This window comes from Rhamphochromis sp. 'chilingali' (assembly GCF_963969265.1).
Source record: "Rhamphochromis sp. 'chilingali' genome assembly, chromosome: 1".
NCBI classification, from domain to species: domain Eukaryota; kingdom Metazoa; phylum Chordata; class Actinopteri; order Cichliformes; family Cichlidae; genus Rhamphochromis; species Rhamphochromis sp. 'chilingali'.
In genome coordinates, this window is record NC_137929.1 from 14,737,749 (window position 1) to 14,751,833 (window position 14,085).

The 14,085-nt window shown below is 42.1% G+C and overlaps 1 protein-coding gene across 11 annotated transcripts in view; it reads right to left on the minus strand.

The window, feature by feature from the left end:
• Nucleotides 1-5,210: 5,210 nt before the first annotated feature.
• The window catches only part of ehbp1l1a (EH domain binding protein 1-like 1a), a 45,924-nt gene continuing 37,049 nt past the window's right edge, over nt 5,211-14,085 (minus strand). For all 11 annotated transcript variants that reach the window (XM_080877716.1, XM_080877725.1, XM_080877724.1 and 8 more), the window contains 10 exons: nt 13,126-13,292; nt 11,413-11,461; nt 10,802-11,314; nt 10,675-10,702; nt 10,527-10,570; nt 10,304-10,415; nt 10,103-10,202; nt 7,811-7,884; nt 6,749-6,863; nt 5,211-6,190 (listed from right to left, as the gene is read on the minus strand). In XM_080877716.1, coding sequence (XP_080733842.1) covers nt 6,097-6,190; nt 6,749-6,863; nt 7,811-7,884; nt 10,103-10,202; nt 10,304-10,415; nt 10,527-10,570; nt 10,675-10,702; nt 10,802-11,314; nt 11,413-11,461; nt 13,126-13,292 — 1,296 coding nt within the window. In that variant the 3' untranslated portion in view covers nt 5,211-6,096. The remainder of the gene's footprint in view (nt 6,191-6,748; nt 6,864-7,810; nt 7,885-10,102; nt 10,203-10,303; nt 10,416-10,526; nt 10,571-10,674; nt 10,703-10,801; nt 11,315-11,412; nt 11,462-13,125; nt 13,293-14,085) is intronic.

A 14,085-nucleotide genomic window follows, 5' to 3' on the forward strand; every position in this document is an offset into this window, starting at 1 on the left:
CCACCTACTCTCCTAGACACAAGGCTGGGCTCGCTGCTGAGGACATTCCACTCAGGGCAACTTCTCGCAAGCTGTTGCCACACTACATTGGACATTTCGAAGTGGACAGAATCATCAGCCCTTCAGCGGTTAAGCCAGTGCTTCTGTTTTTCCACAGGGTCGGGGACTCGACCTCTGGGTGGAGTCCAAATCATCACACCTGTCATCCTCACCTGTTTGTGATCCAGTTGGCAGTTTTAAGACCAGCGTACACAACTATTCTTCGCCAGTTCGTCCGCTATCCCACATCTGTGATACTGTAGGCCATTCATGCTTTCATGATTCATCCTAATCTTGTTAATACTTACCCTGTTTTTCCTTGTGCTCTAGTCATACCTCGTCCTCGCAGCTCCCGTGGGAAGAGTACAAACACAATTCACTCACCTCATCTGCTACTAGTCTCTCGTCTTATATCCCTAGGATATCAGCCGCCTCTTTTCCCTGAGGTAGAAGCTGACGTCACAGTTCCATCTGTCCAACATCACCTTTGATGTAGTTGATGCATTTGGGCCCAGACTCAGGAAGCTCTACTCAGAACCGTTCATTGGCAGCGCCACTATTTGGATCGCCTCCAAATGGCCGCTCCCAGATATGAACCTGGACAAAAGGAATGGCTAACAGCTAAGGACATCCCTCTGAAGGCCCTCTCCTCTAAGTTCAGTCCCCATTTTACTGACCCTTCAGTAGTCAGACTCAATCTTCCAGCATCCATGCACATTCACCACATGTTCCATGTCTCCCAGGTCAAGTTAGTCCACAACAATCCATTCCTCGAGGGCAAGCTTGATTGGCAGCTTAATGTCTGACATCATGCTTGTGCTGGGGAGAGACAACAAGAAAAACCACACAGGAATGGTTCCAAACATCCAACATGTACAGTCCTCACTCTCTCGCAGTCAGGCTCAGGCTCACCACACCAGGCATAGAAGTAGAGGAACCTGTTCACAGGGCACAGAGGGCCACAAATCCACAGCAGCAGAGCAAAAACACCCAGCATAACAGGAGCCAAGATTACAACCATTCAGTTCCAGCAAACACTGATCCTTCAGCCACTACCTTAAGTAGTGACCTCCACTAACCCGCGATGAGCACTGCCCATGAACACACACAAAGGAGGAGAGAGAAAAACTAGCATGCGACAAAGCCAGAGATGACTGAGGGACCATGACAGGGCTGAACTTAAACATGCTTACTTAACTCTACATTATAATTATCTAGATCTTTATCGTGTATTATTTTTCCTTATGCTTTGTGCATTTAATTGCAGTCATATACATTGTGCTACAGTGCTGTGTAGGTGTTCGGGGATTTCTACTCCATAAATTAAGACAAGATCGACTGTGGGATTAAAACAATGAGGCAGCTTATTTGCATTCTGACACTTTAAAGTAGCCCAATAATGAACTAAATGCACTGTTTCATCATCTACATTGATCAGAATGTTTTATTCATTCCAGAGGAAATTATTCAAATTTGAAAGTTATATAAGTGAATGTAAAAGTCACCCAGTGGAATTGAACTGGACACTAAATCTGATGAAAAATCTGAGTAATAACATGAAGCTCTTAATAAGATATTTGAAGTTTATACATCTACATTCTCACTTGAAAATATCTCAAAAGTTTATTTTGTGTCACAGAAAGATTATTAAATGAATGCATTTGAGCATATTTTAGAAGTAATCGCTTCACTTTTGGACGTGGGACAGAGTCATTGTGTCTGACGACTCTGTTTGAAACAGGTTGGTTCACATTCTGATGGCTTCAGTTTCAGGCTGCACTTCCTCTTCACAGTCATCTCGTTAGCCAGGGTTCCCAACTGCCTTGGAGGACCTGCTGAGTGACAGCTTACTGGGTTAAGCTGCTGTCCCTGCAGCAGTTACAGGGTCCTGGCTACTGGCCATACTGGTTTATTTTCAAGAGTTCACAGTCTAACTCCAGTTCACTGAGCCTGGCCTCCAAAGCTACAAAAAGGCCACATTTATTACAAGTAACATTAGATTTAAAGAGCATTGTTTTTATCGTTTTGTGTTTTACAATCAGTGAGTTTACAGAGCAGGATTCTTTGTTTTGAGGTTTTAGTGTTTGAAAATGTTTCATTTTAGTTGAGTTTTTATTAGTTTCGGGGGGGGGGCATCCTAACATGTATGTTTGCCTCTTCAAAGCGTGAAATGCATACTCATGCAGAAGTTGCAGTAACAGCAGGGGGAGATATTGTTTAAGTCAACATGAAAATAATCAGAGGAAAGAGTTTAAACACACATTATTTACGCTTTTAGGGAAAAAAAATCTTTGAATGAATCCTTAAACAAACAGAAAGCCAGGGAAGGGAGCCGAGGACGGGACAAATGTACTCGTGTTTGCGAGTTAAAAGACAAGCTGCAGCATCTTGGACAAACAGTAAGGGGATCTTTTCAAAGGTCAAAACAGAGCACATTGCAGTAGTCCAGAGGTACTGTGACAGAAGCATAAATGAAATGTTCAAAGTTTGAAGGTGGATTTGTGCTTGGATAAAAGTCTCAAATGATAAAAAGTAGCTTTGATGATGGATTTTATCTGCGTATCAAGAATAAATCACAGTTTGACACCAAGATTAGTCAGTGTTGGTTTAGCACATGGCTGCAGGGGATCCAGGTCGCAGCACACACACCACTGAACACGATGACTTCAGTATAACTTTCACTGAAATTTTAAAAATATAAAATGCCATTCAGGCTTTGATATCAAATAATTATAAAAAGTTCATGGTGAACTGGACTTTATGCCGAAGCAGAGCGTAAAGTGATTCACGAGCCAGCTGTCCCATGCAGAGTGCATGAGTTTCACATGCAGGTCATATCACACATAAGTGTAACAAACTAATGAGGACTGGAGCATATCCCAGTTGCCACAGGGCAAGAGATGGAGTTCACCCTGGACAGGTCACCAATCTATCGCAGGGCTAACACATCGAAACAGACAACCATTCACATTCACACCTGGGCAAATCAGAATCCCCAGTTAACTTAACCCCACTAACTGCAGCCTTTCGACTGTGGAGCGAACCCACACAGAGCGAACATGTAAAGTCCACACAGACTGGAACCCAGGACATCGCTGCTGTGCGGCAGCAGTGAGAACCACTGCGTTTCCCCTGTGTTGTATTTATGTCTCCTTATTCATTTCAGTTTTATTCAAATCACAACAGCAGTCACCTCGAGGTGGGGTTGGACGATATGAGGAAAATCTAATATAACAATATTTTTTTGACTATATCACACGATATGTGATATGTTTAAATAACCTCCTAAAACTAATGTTGTTTTCAGCCATATAGTGCTTAACTGGTACACTCATTCAAATAGACCACTCAGTGTTTATTTTCTACTTTAAATACCAAAAATCTGAATTGAAATGTTTTATTTTAACCATTTTTAACCATCAGTTGCAGACAGAGGTTTATTGCAAATGCCTGTACTGTCACACTAAGTCTCTTTCTGTAGTCAACACTGGACCTTTACCAAACAAAAATGGACATTAAGCAATAATTCACAACACAAAATAAAACCATTTTAAATAAAAAGGTGCTCTTTTGTGCTAATAACATATCAAATTTGTAAAATAAAAAATGTGATGAACAAAAATTATAGAAACAAAGCAGGGCTCTGGCATTTGTAGTCGGTGAGGGCCACTTCAGGACAAATGGTAAAAGGCTCCCATAAATACACTTGTGGAAAGAAGATTGGAGGATGTTATAGAAGTAAAGGGCGAGCTGACATTATATTAAACCCTATGGATTAAGAATGGGATGCTACTATGTGCCAAGGTTTTTGAGAGTGTGTCGAGTCATTTGAAGTCGTGCTGGTTCAGGAAGTGTTTCCAGTGCTGTTGGATTTAACTTCCTCTCACATTTCTGTCAAATCTGACCGATTTACAACTTAAAACACTCATAAATATTGTGTTTTACATCTGATTACCTCAAGGCCTTACAACATCCTCCACACTATGCACTTGAACATATAAAAGTGATGAGCACCACCTTTCATTGAATTTTGAGTGTTTTAATCAACCTTGTTCCATCTGTGTCGTTCCCAGTCAAAAGTGAAATGAATGAGTGACGTCTTTCTTGATTTATTATGTTCACAAGATTATCAAGTTATCAGATTCCCAAACTTTGGGGTCCACACCACTTTCCCGGTGGGGTGACCCTTCAGCCTTCAGCTCCTGAAGCAGCAGCTGAGGGGTAAAAAGGGAAAGTCACCACCACCATCATCACCATCATCATCATCTTTATTTATAAAGCACTTTAAAACAACCACAGCTGAGGTAAAGTCCTGTACATTCTCCCTCGCCCGTCATGTTTCATGTCTGCGTGCCTTGTTTCCTGTTTTATTTTGAAGAGGTCTGGTGTCCTGTTCAGTGTGTTTAGTTTCATTTCCTGTGTGTTTCCATTCATTCCTCGCCCGTCTGTTTTCCTGCCTTGTGTCCATGCCATGTTTCCAGGGTTTTGAATTCATGCCAGGCCTTCATGTCAGGTTTCTATGTTCTTGTTTCTTTTCCATGATTTTTTATGTTTAGCCTCAGTTCACCCAGTTTAGGTTTAGTTTTGCCAGCCTTAATAAACGGCTCGTTTTCTGTTACGTCAGGTTTTGTCTCTCTGCACTTGGGTCCACCTCCTCACTCCACACAGTCAGCGTCTCAGCCAAACTGTGACAGTGAGTGTCTGATGAAATTAAAAATAACTTTCATAAACACTTTGATAATGACATGTACACAAAGGTATGTCATTTAGGATTGATATATCTCATTATTACATATGAATTTCTATTATTATCATATTAAAACTTGGGTTGTCTTTGTAGTCGGTGCAAACAGTGTATCTACAGCTTTGGGTTCCTCAGGTTATCTGTAAAATGGCCCCAAAACAGTCCTAATGTTTGTATGTGAAACAGCAGGTCACTCTATGGTGATGAAGATGACTCATGCTGCATGTTATTGTTCAGTGAGGTTTTACACTGTAATCATACAACTATACATGTATCCACGTACAATTATTTGATATTCTGAAAACCACCCTTGTTGTTTTGAACAAACAAGTCTTTATAAAATCCTCAGCAGTCTTTTACTTTTTGTTGCTAAAGCAACAAGAAGAAGAAGAAAGTGACAACAAAGTAACAAAAGCAGTTTTGTGTCAGGAAGGTTTATTGACGTTGAATTTCTATGGAAGAATGGCAAATATAATCCCACAGTTTAAAACACATTCAAAATTGCATAAAATGTGTATTTAAGCTTTTAGTATTTTCCCGTCTTTACAAATATTTTAAATGTAACAGGTGTTAATAAAACTTTATAAAAGGCACTGCTTTTGGCGAGATGTAAGCTGTAGTACACACGAATGATGAACAGAGAACTGCAAACACAAGATAAAACCTCTGAGACACTTAAATACAAACTTTGATTTGACACGCTGAGCAGCGGGAGAGTGACATCATTCACATTTCAACAGGGCGACTCGCTGTTTCAGTTACATTTGTGTGAAGGCTACTCAGCTCCAATCAGTAGCACCTACATTTGTGAAATTCTCACCTTGACTTTTCTTGTGTTTTTTTTTGTTCAAAGCTGTTGAAAATCACACGTTACACCAAATTCAGCTTGAAACCATTAACTTTAAACAAAACGGACCCACACGGATGCTTTTTGTAATGTTGCAAGGCTGTTGGCTTTGTGCTGCTGGAGCTTCTAGGATCTATAGATCATCCATAGTCTAAGCCAGCTATTCTAGGCTTTCCAACCATTTCCACACTCAAACCCACTTTGCATCATTACAAACAGTTCATGAGGTTTAACTAGTGCATATATCAGGTAACAAAAGGGTTCCTAGTGGCACATGTTGAGACATTAAAAATGCAAAGCAGACCAAAACTTCCACTCAAGCCAAACTTTAATGTGAATTCTGAATCTTCTCAGATTCAGTGTGAATGTGCACTTACTGCTGACCTAAAACCACATCATTCATTCTGATAGCAGGTGACAGAGGAGAGAAAACTGCCTTGGCCCAACATTTGGAAGTTTGCGGTGGTCACTGCATCACACACTTCTCTTTCTGTTGTTTAGCATACTTCCTCCTGCGCTGCTCCAGGCCACGCTCCAGACGCTCATCCTCCTCCACAGCTCTGAGGACCAGAGGAGAGATGGTTACAAGCTGCCTGCACATGCTTTTGTGTTGGGAAAACTGTGGATGTCCATTTTTCTTTAAAAGTGTCTTTCAGTTATTTAGGGTAGTGACTGTGAAGGGAAGGCTGCTGCTGGACAGACCGACAGAGAAGGGGATGAGTGAGGTGACGGCAGCTCGAGAGGAAGAGCAGGTCATCTTCTAACTGGAAGGTTGTGCTTGTATGAACGTATATGAATGGCTGAGACCTTATAAGGCACTCTGACCCAGGTCATTTACCATTTACAACCAGAAGGTGAGGTCAGGTAAACAGGAGTAAATTCCTCATCAGAAACTAGTAAATCTGTTCAAAAACTACTGATGTTATCACCGACTTATTGCTGAGTCAAGAGGTTCAATAAAAATGCAAAAAAGATGGACGTAGAGTTTGAAAGCTGAATATGAAACCGTGATTTGCCTCCAGGCTCGTTGTGATGTTTCATACAGGCTAATGAAATCCCTTTTTAGTTGAATCTGAAAGTCTAGGAATAGTTTATCATGTGTGTATCGTGAGTCTCACCCTCTCTCCTTGGCATCTATACTGTGGACCAGTTCATCCCTCTGGTTCACCAGTGACACCAGCTCCTGAAGCAGCAGCTGCTCTCTGTGTTTATGGGCCTGAGTCTTCTGCCACTCTGCAGCACACAGACACAGAGGTGGGACAGAGAACAGTTTAGGGAGGAAACGAGCTGTAACGAGCTGCTTCTTACTTTTTTTCTGTATAGATGTGGAACTTACTGTTACAAAGTAAGTTCCACATATCAGGATATCAAGTGGCAACGTTCATACAAAGTCAAGTCAAAAAGGAAATCTGACGTCGAGTTTCACGCTGAATTTAGTGGCTGTCAACTGTGCTTGATAAGACCTGCCAAATGAAAGGCTGACGCTCTGTGCAGGGACGTCACTACACAGGTAATATTTCTAGTGACACAGACACTGAGTGACTCCTGGCTTGGTGTGGAGTGAGAGGTTGATTGATTAGAGGGTTGTGGCCACTCTGCTGTTGTCGACTCTGCAGCTCTGTTTTGAAAACATGTGCAGTGGAAAACACGTGACGAGTACTGAACTCTCTGAATGCTTCTTCTTTTTTACCAACTGGATTTTCTTGTTGTGCAAATTCTATTTAATTTGTCTCTATTTGTCGAAAAAGTGAGGGAGCTAGTGTCAAAGGTCACAGGAAGCTGTTTGAAGTGAAACATCTTCTGTTTGCACAGCCAAAGTTACTGAGGAAATTCATGTGAATGAGTTTGATGTGATTTAAAATGAAAGCTTTTGTGTCACGGTTTTGTTGAGGTGGGCTGTGAAACATTTCCTCCTGCCAAGTGAGGATGGAAAGGAAAAGTTTACTGACAGGCTAAGTCGGTGGTTCAGCCTGTATGTAGTTATACTGCATGTATTTTGTATTTCGGCTGCCACTACATGTACGCAGCGCACCAAATAGCAGCTGATCTCTCAGTAGAGATTTGCTTTCAAACAGAGGGTGTCAGTTCCCATTTCTTAGCTCTGCTGACACATCTCAGGAGCTAAACTAACCCTAATCAAGGTTTTAACTCCACTATGGGAACATGAAACAGTTTAATACCGTCAATTGCCATCATGTCCCTCAGCTCCTTGTTTAACAGCTCAAATCTTCGTTCCAAGTCTTGTTCTTCAAGCCTGTTAATCAGAACAGATGGAAATGATTTATGACACACAACATTTGTGTTTCATTTAACTTTGTCTTAGGTGGGAACCCCCAGCCAACATGTGAACCAAGATCCTTGCTATAAAGTGTTATGACAGAGTTGACAACTCCACCATCTGCTAATAGAGGTAAAATACCAAAATCCAAGGTGTGTGTGTGTGTGTGTGTGTGTGTGTGTATGTGCGTGTGTGTGTGTGTGTGTGTGTGTGTGTGTGTGTGTGTGTGTGTGTGTGTGTGTGAATGGGTGAAGGTAGCATGTAGTAAAAAGCACTTTGAGTACTCAGAGTAGAAACGTGCTATAAGAGTATCACTCAATTTACCAAATACACCAATACGACCACCTGCCTAATAATGACGTTCCCGTCGAGACGTGGACTCCACTGCAGCCCTGCAGATGTCCTGTGGTCTCTGCCACCAAGATGTTAGCAACAGATCCTTAAAGTCCTGCTGGGCCTCTGTGGATCTGACTTATTTACTTTCTAATATTTTACACACCAACAGGAGTCATGATGAAGAGATAATCACCTCACCTATCAGTGGTCATAATGTTATGTCTGATTGGTGTACATGAAGCAAGTCAGCAACTTTGTGCTGAGATATACAGTACTATGCAAAAGTCTTGAACCACCCCTTACTCCTTTAAGACTGTCCTGTCATGTCAAAGTGGTTCTTGGGACACTGGCTGCTTTTTCACTTATGTTCAGTTCTGAGCTTGGACCTGACCATTTTCACAGGACTCTTCATTGTAAGGTAAAAACAGACCTACAAAAAATATATTCCTCATATACAATATATCTTAAAGTCACGTCCTTGAGAAAAAGGAAAGATCCCCGTCCGCTGACCCATCAACTGGTTACCAAAGCCTCGTGATAAATGGTGTCAGTGGAAGGCCATGGAGAAACCATTCTTAAGGAAGGAAAACAGGAAGAAAAGGCTGGCATGTGCCAAAATTACACAAGAACTCTCTGACATAGTTTAGGGCTGCATTCAGTAAGTGCTGTCTTAGAGCTCGTCAGAGTGAATGGAATTATTAACACAGATCCACCCTCTGGTAAATGGACTGATTCTTATACAGCACTCTTCTACTCTGCCAGAGTACTCAAAGCACTTCATATAACACGCCACATTCATCTTCTTCTATGATTTTAAGTGCTCACTAACTAACATTCACACACATTCATCAGAGAGCAACTTAGGGTTAACTCATTCACTGCCATTGACGTCTATAGCCGTCAATGGCAGTGAATGAGTCAATGGGTTTAACTCATTCACTGCCAATGGCTGGCAGTGAATGAGTTAATATCTTGCCCAATGACATTTGGCCTGCAGACTGGGATTGATCCACCATCTACCTCGTGAGCTACAGCTGCCTATCTGGAAAGCATCTGTGTGACAGCAGCTTCATTAAACAGTAACCCCAAACACACTGCGAGTGCATTAAAAGCATACCTGATAGGAAAACCACACTATCAGGTATGGTTTGGCCTACGCAGAGCTTGGACCTTACTATTATAGAAGCAGTGTGGGATAAGAGAAGAGAACAGATACAACCGAAGAAGAATGTCCTACGTACTAATCCTGAAGATTACATGAAACATTGTGTAGGAGAGTTCAAGCTGTGTTGTAGAATGAAGGTGGTTATACTAAATATTGACTTTCAAGCTTGTTCAATTTGTACAAACTCAGGTTTTTTTGCCTTAAACGCTGTAATTTCATGTATTGTCTGTGAAGGTTCTCAGTCATCCAGGTCATCGTAGTCAAAGGAGCTTGCAAAGAAAACTGGAAAACACTAACATCATGTGGTCTGTTTAGTTGCTATTCTGGAGTTTTCTCAACAACATGGCTATGGTGTGGTGAATGATTATGAATGAACTTTAAAGTTCTCACAGATTAGTACTATGGCCTCCTGGTTGTCTGCACCGTCCTGTTATTTTAGGGGAAGTTACAGAGCAGGTCACCTACTAATCAGATAAGTTGGTCGTTTGAACCCTGGCTGCTTCGGCCAGGCACGTCAAATATCCTTGGGCAATATACTAACACATCAAGTATATACATATTTGTAACCTGTCTCTGTGCTGCTAAATGAGCCAAGAGGAGAGATTTTTGTCTTAATGTCAGTGATATACTGGTATTCTACAGTTTCCTCTGCACAATGTGTGCAGTGTGTGTGTGTGTGTGTGTGTGTCTTACAGTAGCTGTAGATGGTCCTGCCTCCGGATTAAAGCATTTTTCTTGTTAACCAATGTGAACCATTCCTGAATCAACCGCTCCTCCTCCTCCTTGTCACTGCCTGTGGGGTAAAACCATCATTAATGTCCCGTCTTGGTTATCGTCTTCTTTGTTCTCTTTCTTAGATTAGAACATGGTGGGCAGGTAGAGCGGGTATTTTACCTGTTTCCAGCAACTGTCTGAGTTTCCTCTCCACCACACCTGCTCTGTTATCAACGTGATTTTGTTCTGCTTCCAAGGCTTCCATTTGATTCAGCACGTATTCGCTCGGGTCCTAGATACAACAATAATTACTCACTCTGCAGACGATGAGAGGAGAACAAAAGATTCTCCACAGACTTCCTGACGCACTTTACAAATTACAGTTAAACAGCTGCTTGCTCACCTGGCCCTCTGGTCTTCTGTCCTTTAACGCAGCATCCATTCTCTCTGCATGAAAAAAATGTAAAAATGAGCCACCAATCATTCATCATTATGTCCAAGTTCTGTTGTTGTTGTGTTTTTGCTTTTAGTTTAAGTCAAAGAGAACTAACCAGTTTCTGACTTCCTTTGGGCTTCAGCCTGCAGAGACAAACAACATCCACACACAATGTAGATAAGACAAAGAATGACATTTCAAAGGAATAAACAACTCAGGGGAGGCAACATGAGGTAACATACCGCTGATATGTCTCCTTCTTCGACTGACCCGCTCCTGCGCTGTGACCTACGCTTCTTAACCAGGTCAGCATCTCTGACATGAGAGAAACTAGACTTGAACAGAAAATGAGTCCGTGGTGGCGCCACCGGAGACTGAGCTGCACTCACCCCAGCAACCTGCGAGCGTTTGGTTCTGGGAGGCGGCACCACGTCCCTGCTGGCTTTACTGTCCTTCTCTGCAGTGCTTACACTCCCATTAGTCTCAAGACTTATACCCTCCTCCTGGAGCCTCTGGGCGCAGTAGCGAACAGTTGCCTCGGGGTCGTCTTGGGCCTCCCGGTCCCCTGCCACAGCATAACTGGACTCACTGGTGTCTTTGTCTATGTGAAGCACACTGAGCTCCTGGCCAGTGAAATATGTGCGGATCTGGTTAAGGTAGGTCATGACAATGAGGCGGTCAGGCACTGCAAGCATGACCATGTCTGGAGGCTCCATCAACCTTGAAATTCCAAGTTCAGCAAAGCCATTAAAAGCCTGCAACATGTTCAAATACAAGGACATTATAAGGACTTCCCAAATATTAAGTAATCAGTACTTGTAATTTCATGAGAATATAGGAAACTGTTAACCACCTTTTTGTTGTTTTGCTTGATGTCATATGGATCCAACATTTCAAAATTACTAGAAAAAGACAAAACAGGGCAACATACCACATTTATATCTTTTAAGTTTTCATTGAACCTTTAATTAACCAGTATATGCACTGACAAAGATTATTTTTCAAGGAAACCTCGCCAAGAAAGCAAACCAAAAACTATAAAATCCTGTGCAATGTGTAAAACTAATTTAAAATCAAGCATAAAACGACACGTTAAGACTGAGCAAGCAGTAAGTACAACTAAACAGATAATAAAAAGCTACTCTGTATTGTGTTGGCACATGGGATCCTTAAATTTAGTTAAATCTGTTTCATATAGACTACTAGTATTTTTTTTTCACAGTGTTGTGCAAATAGAAGGCGTGAGTGGACAAGGGATGTGGAATGCTAACATGCAAATAATCCCAGAGGAAGAGGTTGCATGAACGTCACAACGGACCTATGGAATCTTGGACACCCAACATCTAGACCAACATCAAAACAACTATTAGTTCAATGTACCAACATTCGAAAGAAGATCACGGGGAGATATCATCATCCCCGCCATCTGAGATTGGGTACCAAGCTCAACAGGTGCGTGAGTACGAGAGCAGCTGATCTGAGAGATAAGATCGTGGCTAAACTGGAAACCCTCCGTGCCAGATTACCAAGACTATGTAAAGTACCCTCTGATGGACTAGCAGAAGGTGTGAATGCAGCTTTATGGACAATCCCTACTGCGGCCATCACTGAAACCAGCCAGCTGATCTACACCACGGCAGCAGTGATAATTGAGATGCTTGGGTATAAGACACACAGCAACAAGGAGCAGTACCCTCCATGGAGAAGGAAACTAGAGGTCAAGATCAAGGCAGCATGGAGGGAAGTTGGGCAACTATCGGAGATGGGGTGTCTAAGAAGTACAGCAAGCTATTCACACCTGAGGCCTTAGAAACTACCAAGCAAAAACTAATAGCCTTGGCCAGCTGTTTGAAGAGATATACCAGAGAGACAGAATCCAGGAGAATAAACCAGATGTTCTCAGTGAAACCATCCAAGGTGTTCTCTCAGTGGCAGGAGAACAATTTGAGAACAGCTCCACCAAGCCTGGAGACAAATACTCGAAGAGCATATGGGAGAAGGATGCAACCCATAACAACAATGCTCAGTGACTAGATGAGCTAAGAGCAGACCATAGCAACCTCCACGAAAAGAGTCCAGTAACTATCACAGTGGCAGGCATTCAAGAAAGAGTAAAGGAAAAGCAAAGATGCCCCTGACACAATCCAGCACATAACAGCAGGGAGCAAGATGCTAGCAGGCAGGGAATACATGGAACGCCATAACCAAGTGGTCGGAATAGGATACAGGAACATCAGAGCCTGAGGTCCTGAGGTCAAAATGGGACATGCCCATCAGGGCGGTTGAGAATGACCAAGCTTAGATCCAGTAGGACTTCAACATACAGACGGACAAACTGGTGATGGCTAACCAACCAATATAGAATTGGCTGACTACATAACAATCAAAGCACTACATTTTTACATATACAATTAGCATTAAAAGACACAGAGAGGTAGCTAAACATTTGGCCAGTGAGCACCTGGAAAGCTGCACACAATATCTGTCATTGCTTATAGTCAAGCTAAAAATTAAACTAGCAGTCCACAGTCTATCCAGTAAGGGTGATAGGGCAACTGTTTCTTACATCTTTTCTGGGTGGAAGTGGTGTAAGATGGCACAAAACGCGAGGCCGTTCCTCCAGGAAGTGCTGAAATTGGTAATCTTCACTCCCTTGTGATTCTTTGTGATCTCCTGACACCATTCCAGTAAGGACTGACTTGACGTAACTAAGGTCGGACTTCCCGGTGGATTCTAGAAAACACATTAAGATTATTTTGAAATTATAGTGACACAACTTTTGACATAAAGTGGAGAATTACACATTTTTAATTGAATAGGTTTAATGTGCATTAAACGTTAAGGAGTTTAAAGCTTTTTCAGACACATCCCCCGTTTTTAGGGGTCACATTTATTTAACAACAGTCAGAACCTGTTTTATAGACATGCCGAGGCTACTGTGTCATTAATTAATTAAGTAATTAATTTATTTGGGATTTTCTCCAGTATACAAATTGCCAAAAGTATTTGCTCATCTGTCTCCACATGCATATCACCATAACACCCCATTCTTAATTCATAGGTTCTAATAAGATGTCAGCCCACCCCTTGCAGTTATGACAGCTTCACTTCTTTTGGGCAACCTGGCAACCAACAAACCCAGAGCACATCTCCACTTCACTCTAGAGTCCAGTGGTGCCATGTTTTACACCACAGCATCAAATGGTTTGCATTGCACCTGGTGAGGTAAGGCAAGGATGCAGCGCTCACCCATTGAAACCTATCTCATGACGCTCCCTACGCACTGTTCTTAAGCTAATCTGGAGGCCGCATGAAGTTTGGACGTCTGCTGTGATTGACCTCTGTGCAGTATGCACGTCATTCTCAATCACTTTCACTATGTTATAATATCACCAACAGTCGACTGTGGAATGTTTAGTTGTGAGGAAATGTCATGACTGGACTTGCTGCATGGGTGGCATCCTGTCACACAGCCATGCTGTGATTCACTGAGCTCCTCAGAGTGGCCCATTCTTTCACATATGTC